Source organism: Danio rerio, chromosome 13, assembly GCF_052040795.2.
Source record: "Danio rerio strain M-AB ecotype USA chromosome 13, GRCz13ab, whole genome shotgun sequence".
In the NCBI taxonomy this organism is placed as follows: domain Eukaryota; kingdom Metazoa; phylum Chordata; class Actinopteri; order Cypriniformes; family Danionidae; genus Danio; species Danio rerio.
In genome coordinates this window covers 6,326,359-6,344,398 of record NC_141033.1, presented here as the reverse complement: position 1 = coordinate 6,344,398, position 18,040 = coordinate 6,326,359, and the positions used below count along the sequence as shown (strand labels likewise).

The 18,040-nt window shown below is 40.3% G+C and overlaps 1 protein-coding gene across 6 annotated transcripts in view; it reads left to right on the top strand.

Moving 5' to 3' along the window:
• Nucleotides 1-17,444, top strand: part of syndig1 (synapse differentiation inducing 1) — a 53,840-nt gene extending 36,396 nt beyond the window's left edge. For 2 of the 6 annotated variants that reach the window (XR_015505641.1, XR_015505643.1), the window contains exons 4-5: nt 11,813-12,216; nt 13,254-13,885. Coding sequence is in view for 1 of the 6 variants with exons in the window: in XM_087278978.1 (XP_087135104.1) it covers nt 11,813-11,971 (159 nt within the window). In the remaining 5 variants the exon portion in view is untranslated. Of the gene's footprint in view, nt 1-11,812; nt 15,449-16,420 lie in introns of those variants that run through there. The other 4 variants (XR_015505640.1, XR_015505639.1, XR_015505642.1 and 1 more) reach the window with 4 other exon arrangements.
• Nucleotides 17,445-18,040: the final 596 nt, after the last annotated feature.

The window sequence follows — 18,040 nt, the reverse complement described above, 5'->3', positions numbered from 1 at the left end:
AATGGCGCCAATGAGAGCAATCATGTGGCGAGTGTTGATCCGTCAGCTGAGATTAATCAAGTGTTTTCGGAGAGAGTGCTGAAAGACTCAAGCCTGTTTCACACGGCAAGCGTGAGCAGCGCGTGTTTTTTTTTTGGCATCAATATTAGCAGATTAGAGCTTTCAAACTGCACACAGAAGCAGCGTGTCAGCATGAGCTTGACTGAAGACAATGACAATGCATTGATAATGACCAAAAACACATTGAATGACAGTAAAAAGTAGTAATTTTACCCAAAAATGCATTAATAATATCCACTGATTTTTATATAGTCAATCAAATGAACCTTTAAAATGGCAACAAATATGTCATATATATATAAAGATGTGACATCTCACATATATAAACTACAAAACCAAATTTAAAATAATTTTAGTTTTAAACTAGTGAGGTCTTGAAATCAATGAATGCAAATAATTGTGATAACCGTGAAACCGAGATTATTTCTTAGACTATAATCCTACAACCAAATTGTATAATCGTTGCATCACTAGTTTGGACACCCCTGCTTTAAGCCATGAACAATGTGACGACTCATATAGAACTTGTAATAATGGGTGTATATTATATTCTCTTCTTCAGATTGACAATAAAAATAATTAAGCATTTGTTAATAAAACACAGATAGCCTGAAGTCCATGAGTAAAAGTGGCTGCGCTGGTGAACTTTATGACATTTGCAGAGGTCTAAGAACATTTAAGAAATACGCCAGGAGAACGACTGACTAACCAAACTGGAAATAACAACACACTGCTCTGCTGTTTGAACTGTGTATGCTCTGACAGTAAGCATTGCAAAAATCATGATAACTCTGCTTGTATTGCGAGCCCATGGGGAAGCATCTACATGAGACACTCGTGTGTACCATTGAGGGCTCAGAGCTCACAGCGGCCTGTTTGCTTTTCAAACAATGCATCATGATAATGTCAGTGACGGTTTTATTGGATGAAGTCTTTGTCTGTGATAGATTTAGTGACTCCTGGATGAGCAAAAGCAGAAATAAAGTGTGCTCAGGCCTGCTGAACACGACAGAACAGCTTTGATTTATACATACACAGGGCTCTTGTTGAGCACTGTAAATTATATTGAACCATGGTCCAAAAGGTTTCCCTTGTGAAAATACTAACGTACTTTTAAATAGTGTGCAAAAACAATATGACTATGAAAACGAAATATGTTTTGGACACTTTATATTGTACAAATCAAAAAACGTTAGGACAGCATGGAAGAATTACTTTGACTTGTATTTCAGAAGATACAACAGCACATTATTTAACGTGTTCCTCATGATTTATTTATGTTTTTAATAAACACTTATTGCAATTTTGGTTCTTGCAACCAAAAAAGTTATAACCGTGAGGCATTTATCACTTTTGTAATTTTGCCATTCCTTTTTACAACTCTTAAAATACATTTAGGGACTGAAGACACCAAGTGATGAAGAGTTTCAGGTGTAATTTTGTCCCATTCTTCCTGGAAACAAGATAGGCAATAGTATGGGGTCTTCGCTGTCACATTTTGCGGTTCAAAATGCACCACACATTCTCAATTGCAGACAGGTCGGGACTGCGGGCAGGCCAGTCAAGTACCTGTATTCTCTTCCTCCGCAGCCAGGACTTTGTAATGTTTGCAGAACATGGTTTTCCATTTTCTTATTGAAATATGCATGAGCGTCCCTGGAAAAGGCAGCATATTGTGTTACAAAATCTCTATGTGCTTCACAGAAGTGTAAGTTACTTTTGCCAAGGGCACAGACACAACAGTCTAGATCAGGGGTGTCCAAACTCGGTCCTGGAGGGCCGGTGTCCTGCTGAGTTTAGCTCCAACTTGCCCTAACACACCTGCCAGGAAGTGTCTAGTATATCTAGTAAGAGCTTGATTAGCTGGTTCAGGTGTGTTTGATTAGGGTTGGAGCTAAACTCTCCTGGACATCGGCCCTACAGGATCGAGTTTGGACATCTCTGGTCTAGATGATCCTTTTCTTCTTTGGTCTGGAGCTAATGGCGTCCATTTCTCCCCAAAAATATCTTACTTAATACTGATTCATCTGACCACAGTACACGTTTCCTAAATGCCTTCGAGGCCAGAGAAGTCGACGGCGCTTCTGGACACTGTTAACATAGGGCTTCCGTTTGGCACAGTACCGCTTTAACTGGCAGTTGTGGAATGCGTTGCAAGAACAAGATTTAAATGTGTTTATTTAAAAAAAAAACAATGAAAATAACACATTAAATAATGTTTTTTTTTGTATTTTCTGCAATGAAATACAATTTAAAATAAATTAGAAATCACTACTTTTTTTTTTATTTATTTGTGTTTTCCATACAGTTCCAACCTTTTCTGATTTGGGGTTGTACACATGCAGGGCTTGACATTAATTTATTTGATCACCAGCCACTGTGGCTAGTAGTCTTCCAAAAATAATAGCCACTCGCCATTTTCATTAGCCACAATTTTTTTCTTGGGAAAATATATTTTATATGCATAAAACTTTGGCATGCTAAAGTTACTTTTTTTAAAGTTTAAAGTTAAAGTTAATTTTTTTGTTATGTCCACATGCCTCTGTCTGCGTTCTGCCACTCTGGTCTTGTAAATTCTTGTTTTGGTGGCAGAGCTCGGACACTAGCTCTGTCTTGTCCTGTTTCTGTCATTGTGTGTCTCTGTGTGCGCGCATGCCGTCGTGGGTGTATGCAGAGTGTGCGCTCTTGTACCCGTGTTTGTGTTTTCGTCTGTCTGCAGCGTGGTGTTTCATTCCCAGCGTCTCAATCTAGTTGGTTTCGGTTTTGGATGGTGCTAGGAAGAAACATGCACGCTGCGTGTGTGAGTGATCAGTGAGTGCTTTCATTCATCGTGTACTCGTGTTTTGCGTTCAGTCTTCTGTTGGTGTTGTTATGAACACGCGGTTAATGAGTTCTCTCATTGGCTGCATGTTCTAGTCTTGTTTTATGTGAGTGCATGGCTTGTGTTGTCTCTTTGTGTCATGTGCTCTCCCTTCTATTGTCTAGTCCCACCCTCCTTGTTAAGCCATTATTAGTTAGTTATGTTCATCTGTTTGTGTGTTAATTTCCCACAGTTTATAAACCCCTCATGTCTGCTGTCCTGTGCCAGTTCGTCATCACATCTCATTGTTTGAAGCCTTGTCTTGTCTGTCCAGCCCTGTTGCTTACCAGCCAGCCCAGTTAAGTTTGTTTGTGTGTTTTGCTAATGTTTTCCCCCTTGGGATAGTTTACTTTGCATTTTATTTTATTTGTATCATTTAATAAATTCCCATTTCACTACATTTGAGTCCTCGCTCCTTATCCCCCATTTCCGCTCACCAACCCCGACAGCCTCCTCATACATTTAAGTTTTTCAAATTTTAGTCATTTTTCTATGACCACACCAAAAATGAATAAATATTTCTTAGCCACAATTTTTAAATTATGTTTCAAAACAAGCAAAATATAGCTGTATACGTGCACTTTTTAATTCAACAATTAAAAAAAAACAACAACAAACAATTGATATTTAAAAAAAAAAATTGATTGACATGCATCTAAAATAATGGCTATGTATCTCAGATCTCCAGTTAAATAAATAAAAATGGGGAGTTAATCTCTTATTAAAGCAATGTTTTTGTAAAAAATGATAATTAAACCATCAACAAGAATAACTGTAAGCAAAAGGTTGAGTTGATCTATCTACCCTGCTGAAAAATCCAGCTTAAACCAGCCTAGGCTGGATGGCTGGTTTTAGCTGGTCAACCAGGCTGGTTTTAGAGGGGTTTTGGCCACTTCCAGGCTGGGTTCCAGCCATTTCCAGCCTGGTCTTAGGTGGTCAGGCTGGGACATGACCAGCTAAAACCTGCTTGACCAGCCTAGCCAAGCTGGGACTCCAGCCAAAACCAGCTATATCCAGCCTAAACCAGGCTGGTCAAGCTGGTTTTAGCTGGATTTAGCTGGTCATTTTCCAGCCTGACCAGCTAAGACCAGGCTGGAAATGGCTGGAAATAGCTGGAAACTAGCCTGGAAATGGCCAAAACCCCTCTACAACCAGGCTGGTCAACCAGCTAAAACCAGCCAACCAGCCTAGGCTGGTTTAAGCTGGATTTTTCAGCAGGGTAATAATAATGACTGTCATACAATCTAGGATATCAGCTAAGGCAGCTATTGTAGGATTAACAGGCTTAAATGAGAGATAAAGTTAAGTGTCTTCAGCATCACAGTGATATAGTTGCCAATTTTTTCAATGACATATCCTAGTGAGGCCATGCGGAGAAGAGAAGTAATCCAAAAGTCGAGCCCTGCAGCACCCCATTAGCAAGATATTGGACAATTCACCTCCATCAAAACCTGAAAGAACTACTTGAAAGTTAATATCTGACACAATCTAGTGCAGTTGCTGAGATGTCAGTTGTCATGAGGGTTGACAAGATGATCTGGTGGTAGATCCAGCAAGATGAGTGTTGAAGATCTCTTGCCAATCTCAGGGCTTCAGCAATCAAAAGTGCTGGGTTTAGTGTGAGTTCGATCAAGTGGGCTTTAATGTGGTGGGAAAGGTACAAGTGTGATTAATGTTGTAGGAAAGGTACCACAGTGAAGGAATGGGTTGTGAGTGCAGGTACAACTAAAGGGGAAATCGCCTGAAGGGGTGAGATGAAATAGGGTTGATTGAACAAGTTGTACTGTAGGGTATTTAGAAAAGAATAAGTTTGAAGACTTCTGGCATGGAGAGTAGAAACAATGCTGTAAATTTTCTGGTAAGAAGTGTTTGTCAGGTTGTGGTGTGGAGAACATTAAATGTTAACAAGACTGTGTAGTAAATAGATGAAATACCTTTCATTTCTTATTTAACATTTTCTCTCCGCATATCAAACTCCATATAAAGCATGATGGAAAGTGTCAAATTTAATTGAAGCTTGAAACGTGCTCTTTCATAGATTGGTTGAGTCAGGGTTATACTCTTCCTACACCTGAGTCTTTTGAGTGGTGCTTGATTATTAAAACATCACTATTGTTATTCTGTTTGGGAGTCATCTTCTTCCGAACATTAGCATTTTACTACTCCCACATTACTTGTCTTGACCTTTATTCTAAATTTATTCTAAAAACATACCCCTATATACATTTCTGGAGAGAGCAAAATATGTCCCAGGAGCTACATTATTTTTGCAGTTTTTGTTTTCGCAAACCCACGAGAGGCCACTGTGTATGCTTTTTCAGATCTCAAATTTCTCTCGCGAGTGCCATTTCTGCCTACTGTTCTCACGTAAATCCTCCAGAGGTTGCTGTCGACTGACTGACCGATCGACCAATCCCCCACTCAATTCCTTCCCTAAACCCAAATGATAGTGTTTTCAAAAGCAATACAGAAGAAAAACCCTCGCATGATTTTTATGCTGTGTTCACACCAGACAAGGAATGCGTGGATAAGTCGCGTTATTCATGCGTAAATAGATGCATGAACATTTGAGTTTACTCACTTCATTCGCATGTCAAAATCCGCTTCATTCGCGCGTCAAGTTCACTTCAGAACAGTTGCAGATTTACGTCATGGGCAGGGGTTCTGTCTGCCCTGTGACGGTAGCTTCGTTGCTAAATGGCTAACATGGATTTTATTGAGAGAATAACTGTGTTTATGTGCTTTATGAAGGCTGAAAAACAGCGTCAATATGTTCGGAGCAGTGTCTCAGTCCACTAGATCCTTTCAGAGGAGCACCCAGCAATGTGCACCTCTGCGCATTCGCACATATCGTGCCGCAGGATGTCTATTCAAGCCTTTGCATTGACTTAACATGTAAATCACTTGTGCTTGACGCTTCTGGTGTGAATACAGCATTACCATGTTTTCAGATTTAGCCACATTCTCACCCTGTTATTTGTTCTTTTTTTTAGCTTTTGTTTTTGTCTTACCTGCTTTCTGGAACCGTCCTCCACTGGACTCGAACCCTATTGTCACGGTCAACTCCGCTCTGCGTCTCAAGCCTACTAATGTACATGTCGAGCTATCAGACAAACTGGTAACAGCGGAACAGCCATCCATACGGAGGTAAGCAGTCAGCTGGTAAGCAAGAAAAGGAATGCCGTCATACCGTCCTGCATCATTCGTTTTAAAGACGAAATGCAGCCATATACTGGCTACGTAATTCATGATCTCCAGAAAAGTATATAGAGCTATGTTATCAGAATCAGCCTATGTTGGTATTATTGCATATATACGTAAGAGGCTTACACATATTACAGTCTAAAATGATTCAATTATCAATGCACAGCTAAAAACTTTATCTACTTTCGAAATTAAATTGCCCACATGTGATGCCAGCTATTAGGTTGCATGAAGGATTTGAAAAAGACGGCAGCCGTTGTCAAGTAGCATACACAATAAAATAGTTGAAGTACATTTTACAGCAAAGCAATATTTCAGTCTCTATCTACTACTATCTACTTAGTTTAATTAAAATGTTGCTTTGTAGTTGTTTGCTTGTTTGCACACAGCGCTGGAATGTCCAGTTTGTACGCTGGATTTTCTTCACTTTACGGCTATTGGAAAATCCAGTTTCTCATCAATTAAACATCTTTTAATTTTTTTTAAGCCAGTGTTATTCCCATGTCTGTCTGCAGCAAGCTGTCGTGCTGTGCGAGCGCTGACATCTCGCAGCAATCTCAAGAGACCCAGAAGTAGGCAGAGCGCATAAATTTTACAGCTGCCCTGTCAATGACCACTTTCACAGGAAGCTAGTGGATCTTCCAGAAGGGAGAAACTGTCTCATGTGCTAATTATCCCTGTGAATTCATTGTAAATAGCTTTTAGAACAGTTCTCAGAACAGTTCTCAGACTTACTCTCCCTCTTTACCTCTCCCACTTTATTTTTCGAAATTCAGCCTCAGAAACATAGCCTTGATTTGGGGTTGAGATGAAAAACAGCTTGTTTCTTCTTATGTTTTACACTAGGGGTGCACTGAATACTTGGCGGATTCAGATAACTTTTTGAATATTTGCCCGACAACAGATATTTCAACTTATAAGGACAAATCTTGATATAAAGTTTTCTAACAAATGGAATGCTAAAAATGCTAACAAATACTGATGGAGATTCAATTGGAAAAAACTGCAGAAAACAGTGTATCACCTAGACCTTTCTTTTACAAATGATATTTCTGAATTCCTCTTTTTTTTGTGAGGTAAATCCTAACACAAGCTCATTGTTAAAATGTACCCCCGTATACATTTCTGGAGAGTGCGAATTATGTAGCCAGAGCTATGTATGACTGCATTTCCTCTTTAAACTGAATGCTACGGGGCGGTATGATGATGGCTTCTGTTTCTTTTCACGCTACCTGCTGACTGCTTCTCTGTGGACGGCTTTTCTGCTGTTACCAGTTTGCCCAGTTGCTCACCGTGTACGTTGGTGGACTTGAGATGCAGAGAGGAGTTGATTACAATGATGGGGTTTGAGTACGGCGAAGAACAGTTCCAGAAAGCAGATAAAACAAACAAAAGGCAAAAAATTTAATGAATAAGTAAATAACAGGGTGAGAACGTGGTAAAACCTGAAATTGTGGTAAAAATCAGGCGGCCGCAAAGGCTTTTCTTTTTCTGGATTGCTTTTGAAAACACTATTGATTGGGTTTAAGAAAGTGGGTGGGCACTGGTCAATTGGTGCTTTTGAAAACACTATTGTTGGGTTTAGAGAAGGGGGTGGGTGGGGGTTTCGCTCTGTCAGTCAGTCAGTCAGTTAGTCAGTCAGTCAGTCGATAGAGGCCTCTGGTGGACTTACGCAAGAACAGCAGGCGCACTTTCAGAATTTGAGATCTGAAAAAGAGTACACAGCAGCCTTCGATGGATTCCCAAAAAGCAAAAACTGCAAAAATAAAAAGTGTAGCTTCTAGGACGTATATACGTAAGGGTATGTACTGTATCAATAATGAGCCTGGGTTGAAAAATCCCCCATCATGTTGTGATCATATCTAAAACACTAAACTCTATGTAACTCTATTAACACACTATCACAATAAAGTCAACGTTAGCCATTTAGCAACGAAGCTAGAGTCACCAGGCAGACAGAAGCCCACTCATGACTGGTATCTGCGTCTATTGTGAAGTGAACTTGACGAGAAGAGAATTTAAAGCCACAACAGACGAGTAAATTCAAAATGTTCACGCATCTAATTAATCTATGCTGTTTTTAGCCTTCCTAAGGCACATAAACACAGCTACTATTACAATAAAATCCATGTTAGCCTTTTAGCAACGAAGCTAGAGTGACGAGGCAGACAGAAGTCCCAGCCATGACGCGAATCTGCGTCTATTAAACTTATATAATAAAGCCAATTTGAAGCGCGAATAAAGCAAGTAAACTCAAAATGTTCACGCGTCTATTAACGGGCAAATACCATGATGATGGTGTGAACAGAGCATAACAGTGTTAATTACTCTGAATGCATGAAATAGAATTAGACCACCCCATTCATGAAAAAAATGGCACACAAACAAACTCTTACTTTTAATCATATTTAAAAATACACATGAAACTCTGGGCTCTATTTTGACGGTCCATGCGCAGAGCACAAAACGCAGGGCGCAAACGCTTTCAGGGCGTCAGGACGCGTTTTTGCTAATTTAAGGACGGGAAATCTGCCTTGCGCCAAGGCGCATGGTCTAAAAGGGTGGAGTTTATTTTCTTAATGAGTTATAGGTGTGTTTTGAGAATAAACCAATTAGAGTCTCATCTCCCATTCCCTTTAAGACCCATCTGCGTCGCGCCAAGAGCGCATTCGCTATTTACAGGACGCAAAGTAAGTCTAAGTGGAAAAACTGAGCATTTCACTAGCAAACAGTTAACAATTGACAGTTTTTTAACAGAAAACTGTTAAACAGAGCATCTACTGCGTGAGAATGAGAGATAAATGTTCTACTTTCACTTTCGCTCTTGGATAGGGAAACCTTTACGCACAGACATCAATTAGCCTATAAATAATTAATTTCGTTTGTTAAGCGCAAAGATTTGTTTCAAAACTATTTCTAAATTCAGTTCTAATTTCTAGCAAACGAATAAATGAACAATAATGGCCAAGTGTGGTCAAAATACTGAGTTATTTCCAAATACACCTGCCATGCCCCATATGGTCTTAAACCTGACAGGTGGTCAAATCTAAGCTTGTTTTTAATAAAACAAATATAAATATGGATATAATAAATAATACTGCTAATAATAATAACATTATACAAAAGCAAATTGTTATGAATGAACTGAAAAAGCCTCCCGAGATGAAGAAGACATAAAAGCAGTGATTTTTCATATTTATGTAAGCTAGAAAATAATATGTTTTGTAACATTTTAATTCTTTATATTTATATCCTATATCTATTCTTATTATATCCTATATATATACTTAATATTTACATTTTTTCATATGTAAAGATATTTGCCTATTGCTCTCTTGTGCGTATTAAGCAGTGCGTAAGCGAGGCGCAACTCTGCGCCGGAGTTTAGACCAGGTTAGTTTTGGTCTAATGAAAAATCTATTATAGTTTTTCAGAATAGCGACGCGCCAGCGGTCCGCCTCAGAACGCCTTCCTTATTAGACCAGAACGCTTATGGGCGCACAAGTGAGCGCTAATGCATTTGCTATTTAAACAGTGTAGTGCAACGCCTCAAAACGACTCTTGCGCCAAGCTGAAACTACCAAAAGACTATTGCGCCGCATCTTGCGCCACATTGCGCCGGGTGTATGATAGGGCCCTAAGTCTGACACTCGCCTGACATCATCCAGGCTAAAAGAAATGCACATCTATGGTGAGCACGACTAGAAAAGATGACTTTGTACCTTCCTCATGATGCAGTCGGTCAAAATTAGCTGAATTATAATCGGCTGCTAAATGTGAGGGCGTTTCAGCATGACCCGATTAGAATCATCAGGTTATTGTGGGAAGACCTTTTTGATGGAACCTGTCAAAGATAAAGGACACAAGCTCCCAGACAGACAGTCCAGCTTTTCTCTGGATGCAATTACAACCATTAAGCAATAAATTGCAGCAGTAGATGGCAAAATGTCTCCGAGCGGTCAGGACGGAGCATCTGTAAAGCCTAGTTCACACTAGAGGATTTAAAGCCTGATTTGAGCCCGATTTGGAAGTTAACGAGCTCGCCGACAGATCAGGCTGTGATCGGGAAGAAATCTGCGGGTGCTCGGCGCTCGCCGCTCTTTATATGTGAACTACTGAACAACGCATCAACGAGGCTCGCTGACGCGTCGCCGACACCTCGCAGACGGTAATCCAACATTCAGCATGCTAAATATTCCAGAGCAGTCGGCCGACTCAACCCCACGTGTGGTCAGATCTAGTGACGAGCTGCAGCCAATGAGAGAGCATATCAGCATGAGCCGCGTGCCTGTGTGTTTATGAGCTCAGCAGAAACATCTGTGATTGGTCAGAATGGGCATCGGTGCACTCGCTTCATTCTGCGTTAGCACAGACATGAGAGGAGGCTATATTAACAGTGGAACTAGAATTCTGTAACTATTAGAATTACCGTACTGCTCATTCTGACCGTTCTCATATAAAACGCCATGCTGTCACAACATATTTACATTCAAAGCTATTATTGAGATATTAAAATTAAGCTTTGAATGTCTGGCATTATATTTAATGACACCATTACCCTAAAAATATCATCTTTTTTGGTAATCCAGCCTATAAATATGTAGTTAAGATACTAGAACATGCAAAGGTCTTGGCTTTCATTTTCACTTTCAAACAGGAGCTATTCGGCACAGAATATGCTGTTTTGAAAGATATCTGAAGTAAATTGATGTTTTTGCCATCAGAAAGTTTTGTTTATGTTAGCAGGAAGTTGCCAGGCAAGAAAATGCACACATATTTAAAGTCACAGTGAAAAGTATCAGACATGCATGCAGTCATTTTAACCAATATGGTAATTTAAAGCAGAAATGCTCAGTTCTTTACTGTTTTGTAATAAAAAAAATAACAATGTCAGAAAGAAATACACTGATAGTTAGAAAACGGCAGGGTGTCATAAATATGTTAGTTTTATTTCAAAGAGTTATAAAATTACAAAGATTAAAAACTCTCTGTGTATCTATCCACTGGAACCTTGCAGATGAGTGATTAATCCGCTGGTAAATCAGCTGATTTGACGATGTTTTTAAATGCTTTCTCCAAAGCTTGAAACACTGTCAGTGATGTCATCAGCACACAAGCAGCCAATAGTGTTCAGCTTTTCTGACGACTCCTCCCTCAAAACTTCATTGGCTGTGGTTTGGTTGCTTGAATGAGCTGATGGGGAATGAGATGTTGTCAGATCATGTAGTGTGTGACCCCCCTCTTGTGGATCGTTCACGGAGTGTTGCGTAGTGTGAACACCACAGAGATTAAAAGACACAAAGTCCAGTCATGTAGTGTGAACGGCACAGCGATCTGCTGATGTTTAAAATCCTCTAGTGTGAACTAGGCTTAAGCGAGCAGGGAAGGTAAAACAACATGGCAGCGGGGTATTAGGATGTAAATGAATTCATCAGAAATATCTGTCCTTAATCTTGGCAACATTTCCTGGACTTCAAAGGCTCCCCCGCAGGAGAGCTCTGAGTCATGCGGCACTTATTATTTATGCACTTTAGCAGATCTGTCTGTCAGCTGTTGGAGAGCAGCCAATTAATAATTTCTCTGTTTTCTTTCGTTCTGCGTCTCTTTTATGCGGATCATAGCCCGTTTACACTGCGAGCCTTTTCAAAACATGTCAACATGTCTTTGTTCTCTCTCTCCCTCACGCAGACTAACAAAGCGGTGACTAAAGGGGACTTTCACCATGCCAGCTCCAGCTCCAGACGCGCGCTCTTCCTCGCCGTCCTGTCCATCACCATCGGGACGGGCATCTACGTGGGTGTGGCGGTGGCCCTTATCGCATACCTCTCCAAAAACAATCACTTGTAGCCTTCCCGTACCCAAGCCACTCTTTCCTTTCAGCGCTCCGGTTCATCAGCTTTTTTGGGAAAACAAAGGTCAAAGGTCATGACTATGGGGATCACCAGCAATGTGTTCCACCTCTGCACTTTCAAAGGGAAGGTCGTTTGTGTAAATGTCCTGATCACCTTTCTGCATTTTTCATGTGAACGTGACGCCTCTACTATTGTTTTTGTTTGTTTTGTGCTGCAAATCTAATAGACTGACTTCACGCGGCTGCCATTAAAGAAGCGAAATCGAGGCTGCGGTGGGAAGAATCCTGGAAGCATCGTCTGAGTCGCACAGGAATGTTCTGTACCTGGCTGTATATCTAATCAGCGAAGAGCAATCAACACAAATTGATCATTTCACCGCCTTTCGAGTGGCCCGATGGTCTGTTCTAAATGAAAAGTGAAAATAAATGAGGGATGTCAGACCTCATTTTGAGCTAAGTCACGGGCAAAGACACTAGTTAGCTAACGTTTTCTTTCCCAAACACACATTTTAGATGCCATTTATCAAACTCAAGTTGATGAACTGAATCTTTTACTATATTAGACCTGTCACAATACAAAATTTCGTTACTGAATTTTATAAAAACCGTCAAGTTCCCTCTAGCATTTAAGCACTGTTTTGTCGGCTGATTTGCCATTGTGTTCACCAGTGCTCAACAGAAATGACTGAGATTGGCTGTGATGGTCATCCGTTCATTGCACCTTTACCACCAAGTGCAAACACAGACGAGCAATCCGCTGATGACTCGACTGATCTTTGCGTCTTTAAAACGCTCCAGTGTTCTTGCATCTGCGTTTGCACTCAGCGAAGAGCGGGGAACTGATAACCTTCACAGCCAATCACAGTCATTTCTGTTGAGCACCGGTGAATAATATGGCAAATCAGCTGTTTAAGAACGCGCTCCGCGACGCTTAAATGTTAGCGGGAAGTACTGGGACAACACTATTACAGAGAACACAAGGGTATTCTACAGAGGACTGCATTGTTTCATCGCTCACCAGGTTGCATAGGCTAAAGCAGGGAAGCCCCCACTGTGTTTACCTAGTGCCATGAACTGAAGCCTAGATTGTGATGCTGTTTGATGCCTAATATGCTTTTAGTTGTTTAAATTAAACTAGACTGAATGATATTAAAGGGATGTTTACACCACATCTGCATTTTAACATCGCGGCATCCGCTGGAGATTTGTAGTACGCAGCGTATTCCTGCAATGTTTACAGTGCTGATCCTATACCTATAGGGTTTCTTCCCACCGCAGCCTCGCTTTTCGTGTTTTAAAACGGTGGCCGCGTAAAATAAGTGAAAACTGCACACATATGATTCTGGCCAAGTTAAAGTCAATATGAAATCAAATCAGACCTGATTTGCTTTCCTAAAGGGGCTATATGTAAGAATTTTCATGTATTCATTGTTTTTAGTTTATTGCCAATTTGTGAGCAGCTTATTAATAACCTAATTATGAAAGCCAGTAGGCTGCTTTGTACGTGCCAGGAAAATGAAAATGTTGAAACATGAACACATGAAATGAATGCTGACAGAGTGATACAGTATACAGTAGAAAGTAAGGGTGCACTAAAATAAAATTCTAGACCAAAACCAAACAATCTGAATGCCCCTGGGTGAAGAATCAATGCTTTGGGACCACAGGATTTCATCTGTTATTCGCAGACGATGTTGTTCTGTTGGCTTCATTGAACATGGACTTTCAGCATGCACTGGGGCGGTTTGCTGCCGAGTGTGACGTGACTGGGATGAGGATCAGCACCACTAAGTCCGAGGCCATTGTGCTCCACTGGAAAAAGGTGGTTTGCCATCTCCAGGTTGGAGGAAAGTCCTTACCCCAGGTGGGGGAGTTTAAGTATCTCAGGGTTTTGTTCACGAGCAAGGGAAGGATGGATTGTGAGAATGACAGGCGGATCGGTGTAGCGGCAGCAGTAATGCGGTCATTGTACTGGTTTGTTGTGTTAAAGAAGGAGCTGAGTCAAAAGGCGAAGCTTTCGATTTACCGGTCAATCTACGTTCCTACTCTCACCTATGGTCATGACCGAGAGGACAAGATCTCAAATACAAGCGTCCGAAATGAGTTTTCTTCGAAGGGTGGCAGGGTGCACTCTTATGGATAGGGTGAGGAGTAGAGCAGCTGAGGTGGCATCTGTTTCAGATGCCTCCTGGACGCCTATCTAGGGAGGTGTTCCAGGCATGTCCCACCGGGAGGAGGCCTCGGGGAAGACCCAGAACACGCTGGAGGGACTATGTCTCTCGGCTGGCCAGGGAACGCCTTGGGATCCCCAGCTCATGTTTTCTGACTTTTTTCTCTTTTAGTCAAAAATGGTAAATAACCCATAATTTTTGTTGACCAAAAATTTGGTGCATCCCTAATAAAAAGAGTTATCCTGCGAACTGTACATCAGTGTGTCATGCACAGAAAAGGATTTATTTAAGGTAGTCTTACATAATCATATTTATAAATCATAGAGGTTAAATTATATATTCAAATACATATTTATCTTTTTATCAAAAGGAACGAGCGCTACACATTTATATATTCATCATCTAGGTGTTAACAATATTTGCCGCAAAACTATTTTCAACCTCTGATGTCAAAATGAGCGATATCTCACGGCAATTCGTAACTTTTTGATTTAGTGGCTAATTCGTATTCATTCGTACAGTTTTATATGATTTGCTCATCTTCCAATGACGGTTGGGTTTAGGTGTGGTGGTTGGGTGCCACGCCTTCTTTTAAAAATCATACAACTCATATTAATTTGTACGAATTAGCCACTAAACTGACAAAACGTAAAATAGTTATGTTTTCTGGTGAGATCAGGCTGAATTCAATTATTGTTGACTACGTTTGTTGCACATATTGTGTTAAGTTCCATTGATGTCCACTGGTGTCACTAATAACAAGGTTTTCTGAATTCAACATATAGCCTCTTTAATGCACGTTTCTGCTCATATTTTGCACCTTTTTTTCCCAAAGATATACATTAAATCTTGCTGTACCACTAAACTACTTTTTTTACCCGATAGCATCAGCTAATGGATTGCCAATTACAATCCAATTTATTAAATCATAAGTCAGTTGCAGCATTTCTGTTTAAGCTTAGCAAACGTTGGTTGGTTGGGGGTAAGATGCCACAGACGGCTTCTGTTTTTTTTTTTACATGCTACCAGCTAACCGCTTACCTCAATATAGCTTTTCCAGTGTTGCCAGTTTGCCCAGTAACTTGCCGCGTACGTTGGTGGACTTGAAAGGCGGAGCAGAGTTGACCATGAAAATGGGGTTTGAGTCCATCAAAGAACAGTTCCAGAAACCAGTTAAAACAAAAGCAAATAAATAAATAAACAACAGGCTGAAAATTTGGCTTAATCACATATCCGCGACGGCATTTCCTTTTCTACATTGCTTTTGAAAACACTAACGGTTGGAATTAGAGAAGTGGGTGGGTGAATCAGTCAGTCAGTCAGTCAGTCGACAGCAAGCTTGAAGCTGTCCTGGTCGGTTGAAGCGTATACTGCACCCTCTAGTGGATTTCCGCAAGAAGAAGACGCATGAGACAATTTGGAGATCATCAGAAAGCATACACAGAGGCATCTGGTGGATTTACAAAAACAAAAACTGCGAGCTGATGTACCTCCGGTTGTTTTTTGCTGTCCCCTGCAATGTAGACCTGGATATATTTCTGCAATGAGTTTGGGTTGGTTACAACTTAGCAAGTAAATGTTGTCACACCATTCTTTCTAGCGAGCATTTACACACCATTTTTAAAAATGGTAAAATGGTAACACACCAAGAGTATTTGGGGAACACTTTAAATTATTTATTATTCAATTATTTATTTATTTATTTATTTGACTTTTTTAACTATACTATTGTCATTTACTTGAAATGCATTTTTTTTGTGATGTCATGCACATGGATACTATGCGTTCAAACGTAAAGCATATTTGTAGCATTACTGTAGAAAGTGGCATCGGCAGCTACCGGCCTGGCATGCAGTGAACAGAAGTCATTTTGACTGCTTTGCCATCTGTACGCAAAACGTGTTAGCATGTAAATGACCATGAGTTGAAACAAACCTCATGTTTGATTGTATGACTACAATTATGGATGTTTACAATCTACAATTGGTGCAACAAAAATTAACAACTCAGGCTCTATCTAAAAATGTACCTCTATATACATTATTGGAAAGTGCCAATACATGCTAGGAGCTATGTTTTTTGCGGTTTTTGTTATCGCGAATCCACCAGAGGCCACTGTGTATGCTTTTTCAGATCTCAAATTTTTCTCGCAATTGCCATTTGCACCTGCTGTTCTTACGTAAATCCACCAGAGTGCTGTCGACTGACTGACTGACTGATCAATTTTTCTCGCGATTGCCATTTGCACCTGCTGTTCTTGCGTAAATCCACCAGAGTGCTGTCGACTGACTGACTGACTGACTGATCGACTGACCCACCCTCCTCTTTCCCTAAACCCAACCAATAATGCTTTCAAAAGCACAGACTGATCTGGTTTCTGGAACCATTCTTCACCAGACTCGAACCCCGTCATCGTGGTCATCTCCTCTCTGCATCTTAAGTCAGCTGACGTATATGGCAAGCTAAATGGACAAACTGGTAACAGCGGGAAATCCACCCCTTTGGAGGTAAGCAGTCAGCTGGTAAGCACGAAAAGAAAAGGCGTCGTACCACCCCGTACGGTTTGTTTTAAAAACAAAATGCAGCCATACATACTGCTGGCTTTATAATTCGTGATCTCCAGAAATGTATATAGGGTTACATTTCCAGATCGAGCCTGCGTTAAAAATTGCTAGTTATGAACTTACAAACAGGTGCAACTATTCTTACTGTAGATTTTGCATTTTGTTTCAATTTTTAACTTTAGTTTGATTCTGAAACACATCGGATTATAGAAGTAAACGGACATTTCATGTTGACTTTAATATCGTTTTTTTCCACAGTGTTTGGTATACAGATCTAACCTGTCAAAGATCTGAACAGGATCTGAATCTGAACAATCAGCGCTTTTTCTTGAATGTTTTTTGGAGTATGTGAAGCATCTATCTGAAGTGCCGCAGTGCTTTCAAGCCTTTTTACTAAGAGCTACTGAATCTTAAGGTCTGTGACACAGGAAGGGGCATTTTCAGCACTCCACTCTTTTGATATTAAAGACACAAAAATCAACACGAAGCCATAAAGGTGGGTTCCTCAAGCCTGCGTGTGGACTTTTTTTTTTTGAGAATGGATGGATGAATTCTTCTAGTGGGGCTGTAATGTTCACTATTAACTACTCTGTAATCAAGTTCTTAGGCTTTTGGTTTGTATATGTCAGTCTTTAAAGCTGTAAATGCCTCCGCTGTCGATTTTTCTCCCACACTTTGGGAAACACCTCTTGCCAGCAAGCTCATGCTAATTAAATGTGGTCTTTTCATTCAAACATGGTTCTGGTGTGTTCATCTGATTTGATCTCAGAATTTTTTGTTGTTTGTTGTGTGTAATAAAGTGTGAAAAATGGACAAAAAAGAGAGACATTACGCTGAAGATAAAAAAGTGCAGTGAAATTTATAGATAATTACAGACTGAGACTCGGATAGGGTATACACCATATGTCCCACATTTTGTAACAACAATAGGTTCATATCCATCCAAGGTTAAAATGATTTAAAATATCCTAAACATCTTCCTTCTAAGATCCTGCTCTAGTTAATCAGATGGCACAGTTTGTTGTGATTTGTCTATTGCTTCTATCCGTTCATCCATCCCAATCCAATCCATCCATCCCAATCCAATTTATCTATCTATGCCAATCCAATTCATCTATCCAAATCCAATGTATCCATCCATCTCAATCCAATCCAACCCATCCATCCAAATCCATCCATCCCAATCCCATCCATCTATGCATATATCCGTCCAACCATTCATCCTAATCCAATCATCCCAATCGAATCAATCCAAATGCCATCTATCTATCCCAATTCCATCCCTCCATCCATGCATCCATCCACCCACCTCAATCCATCCATCCATCCA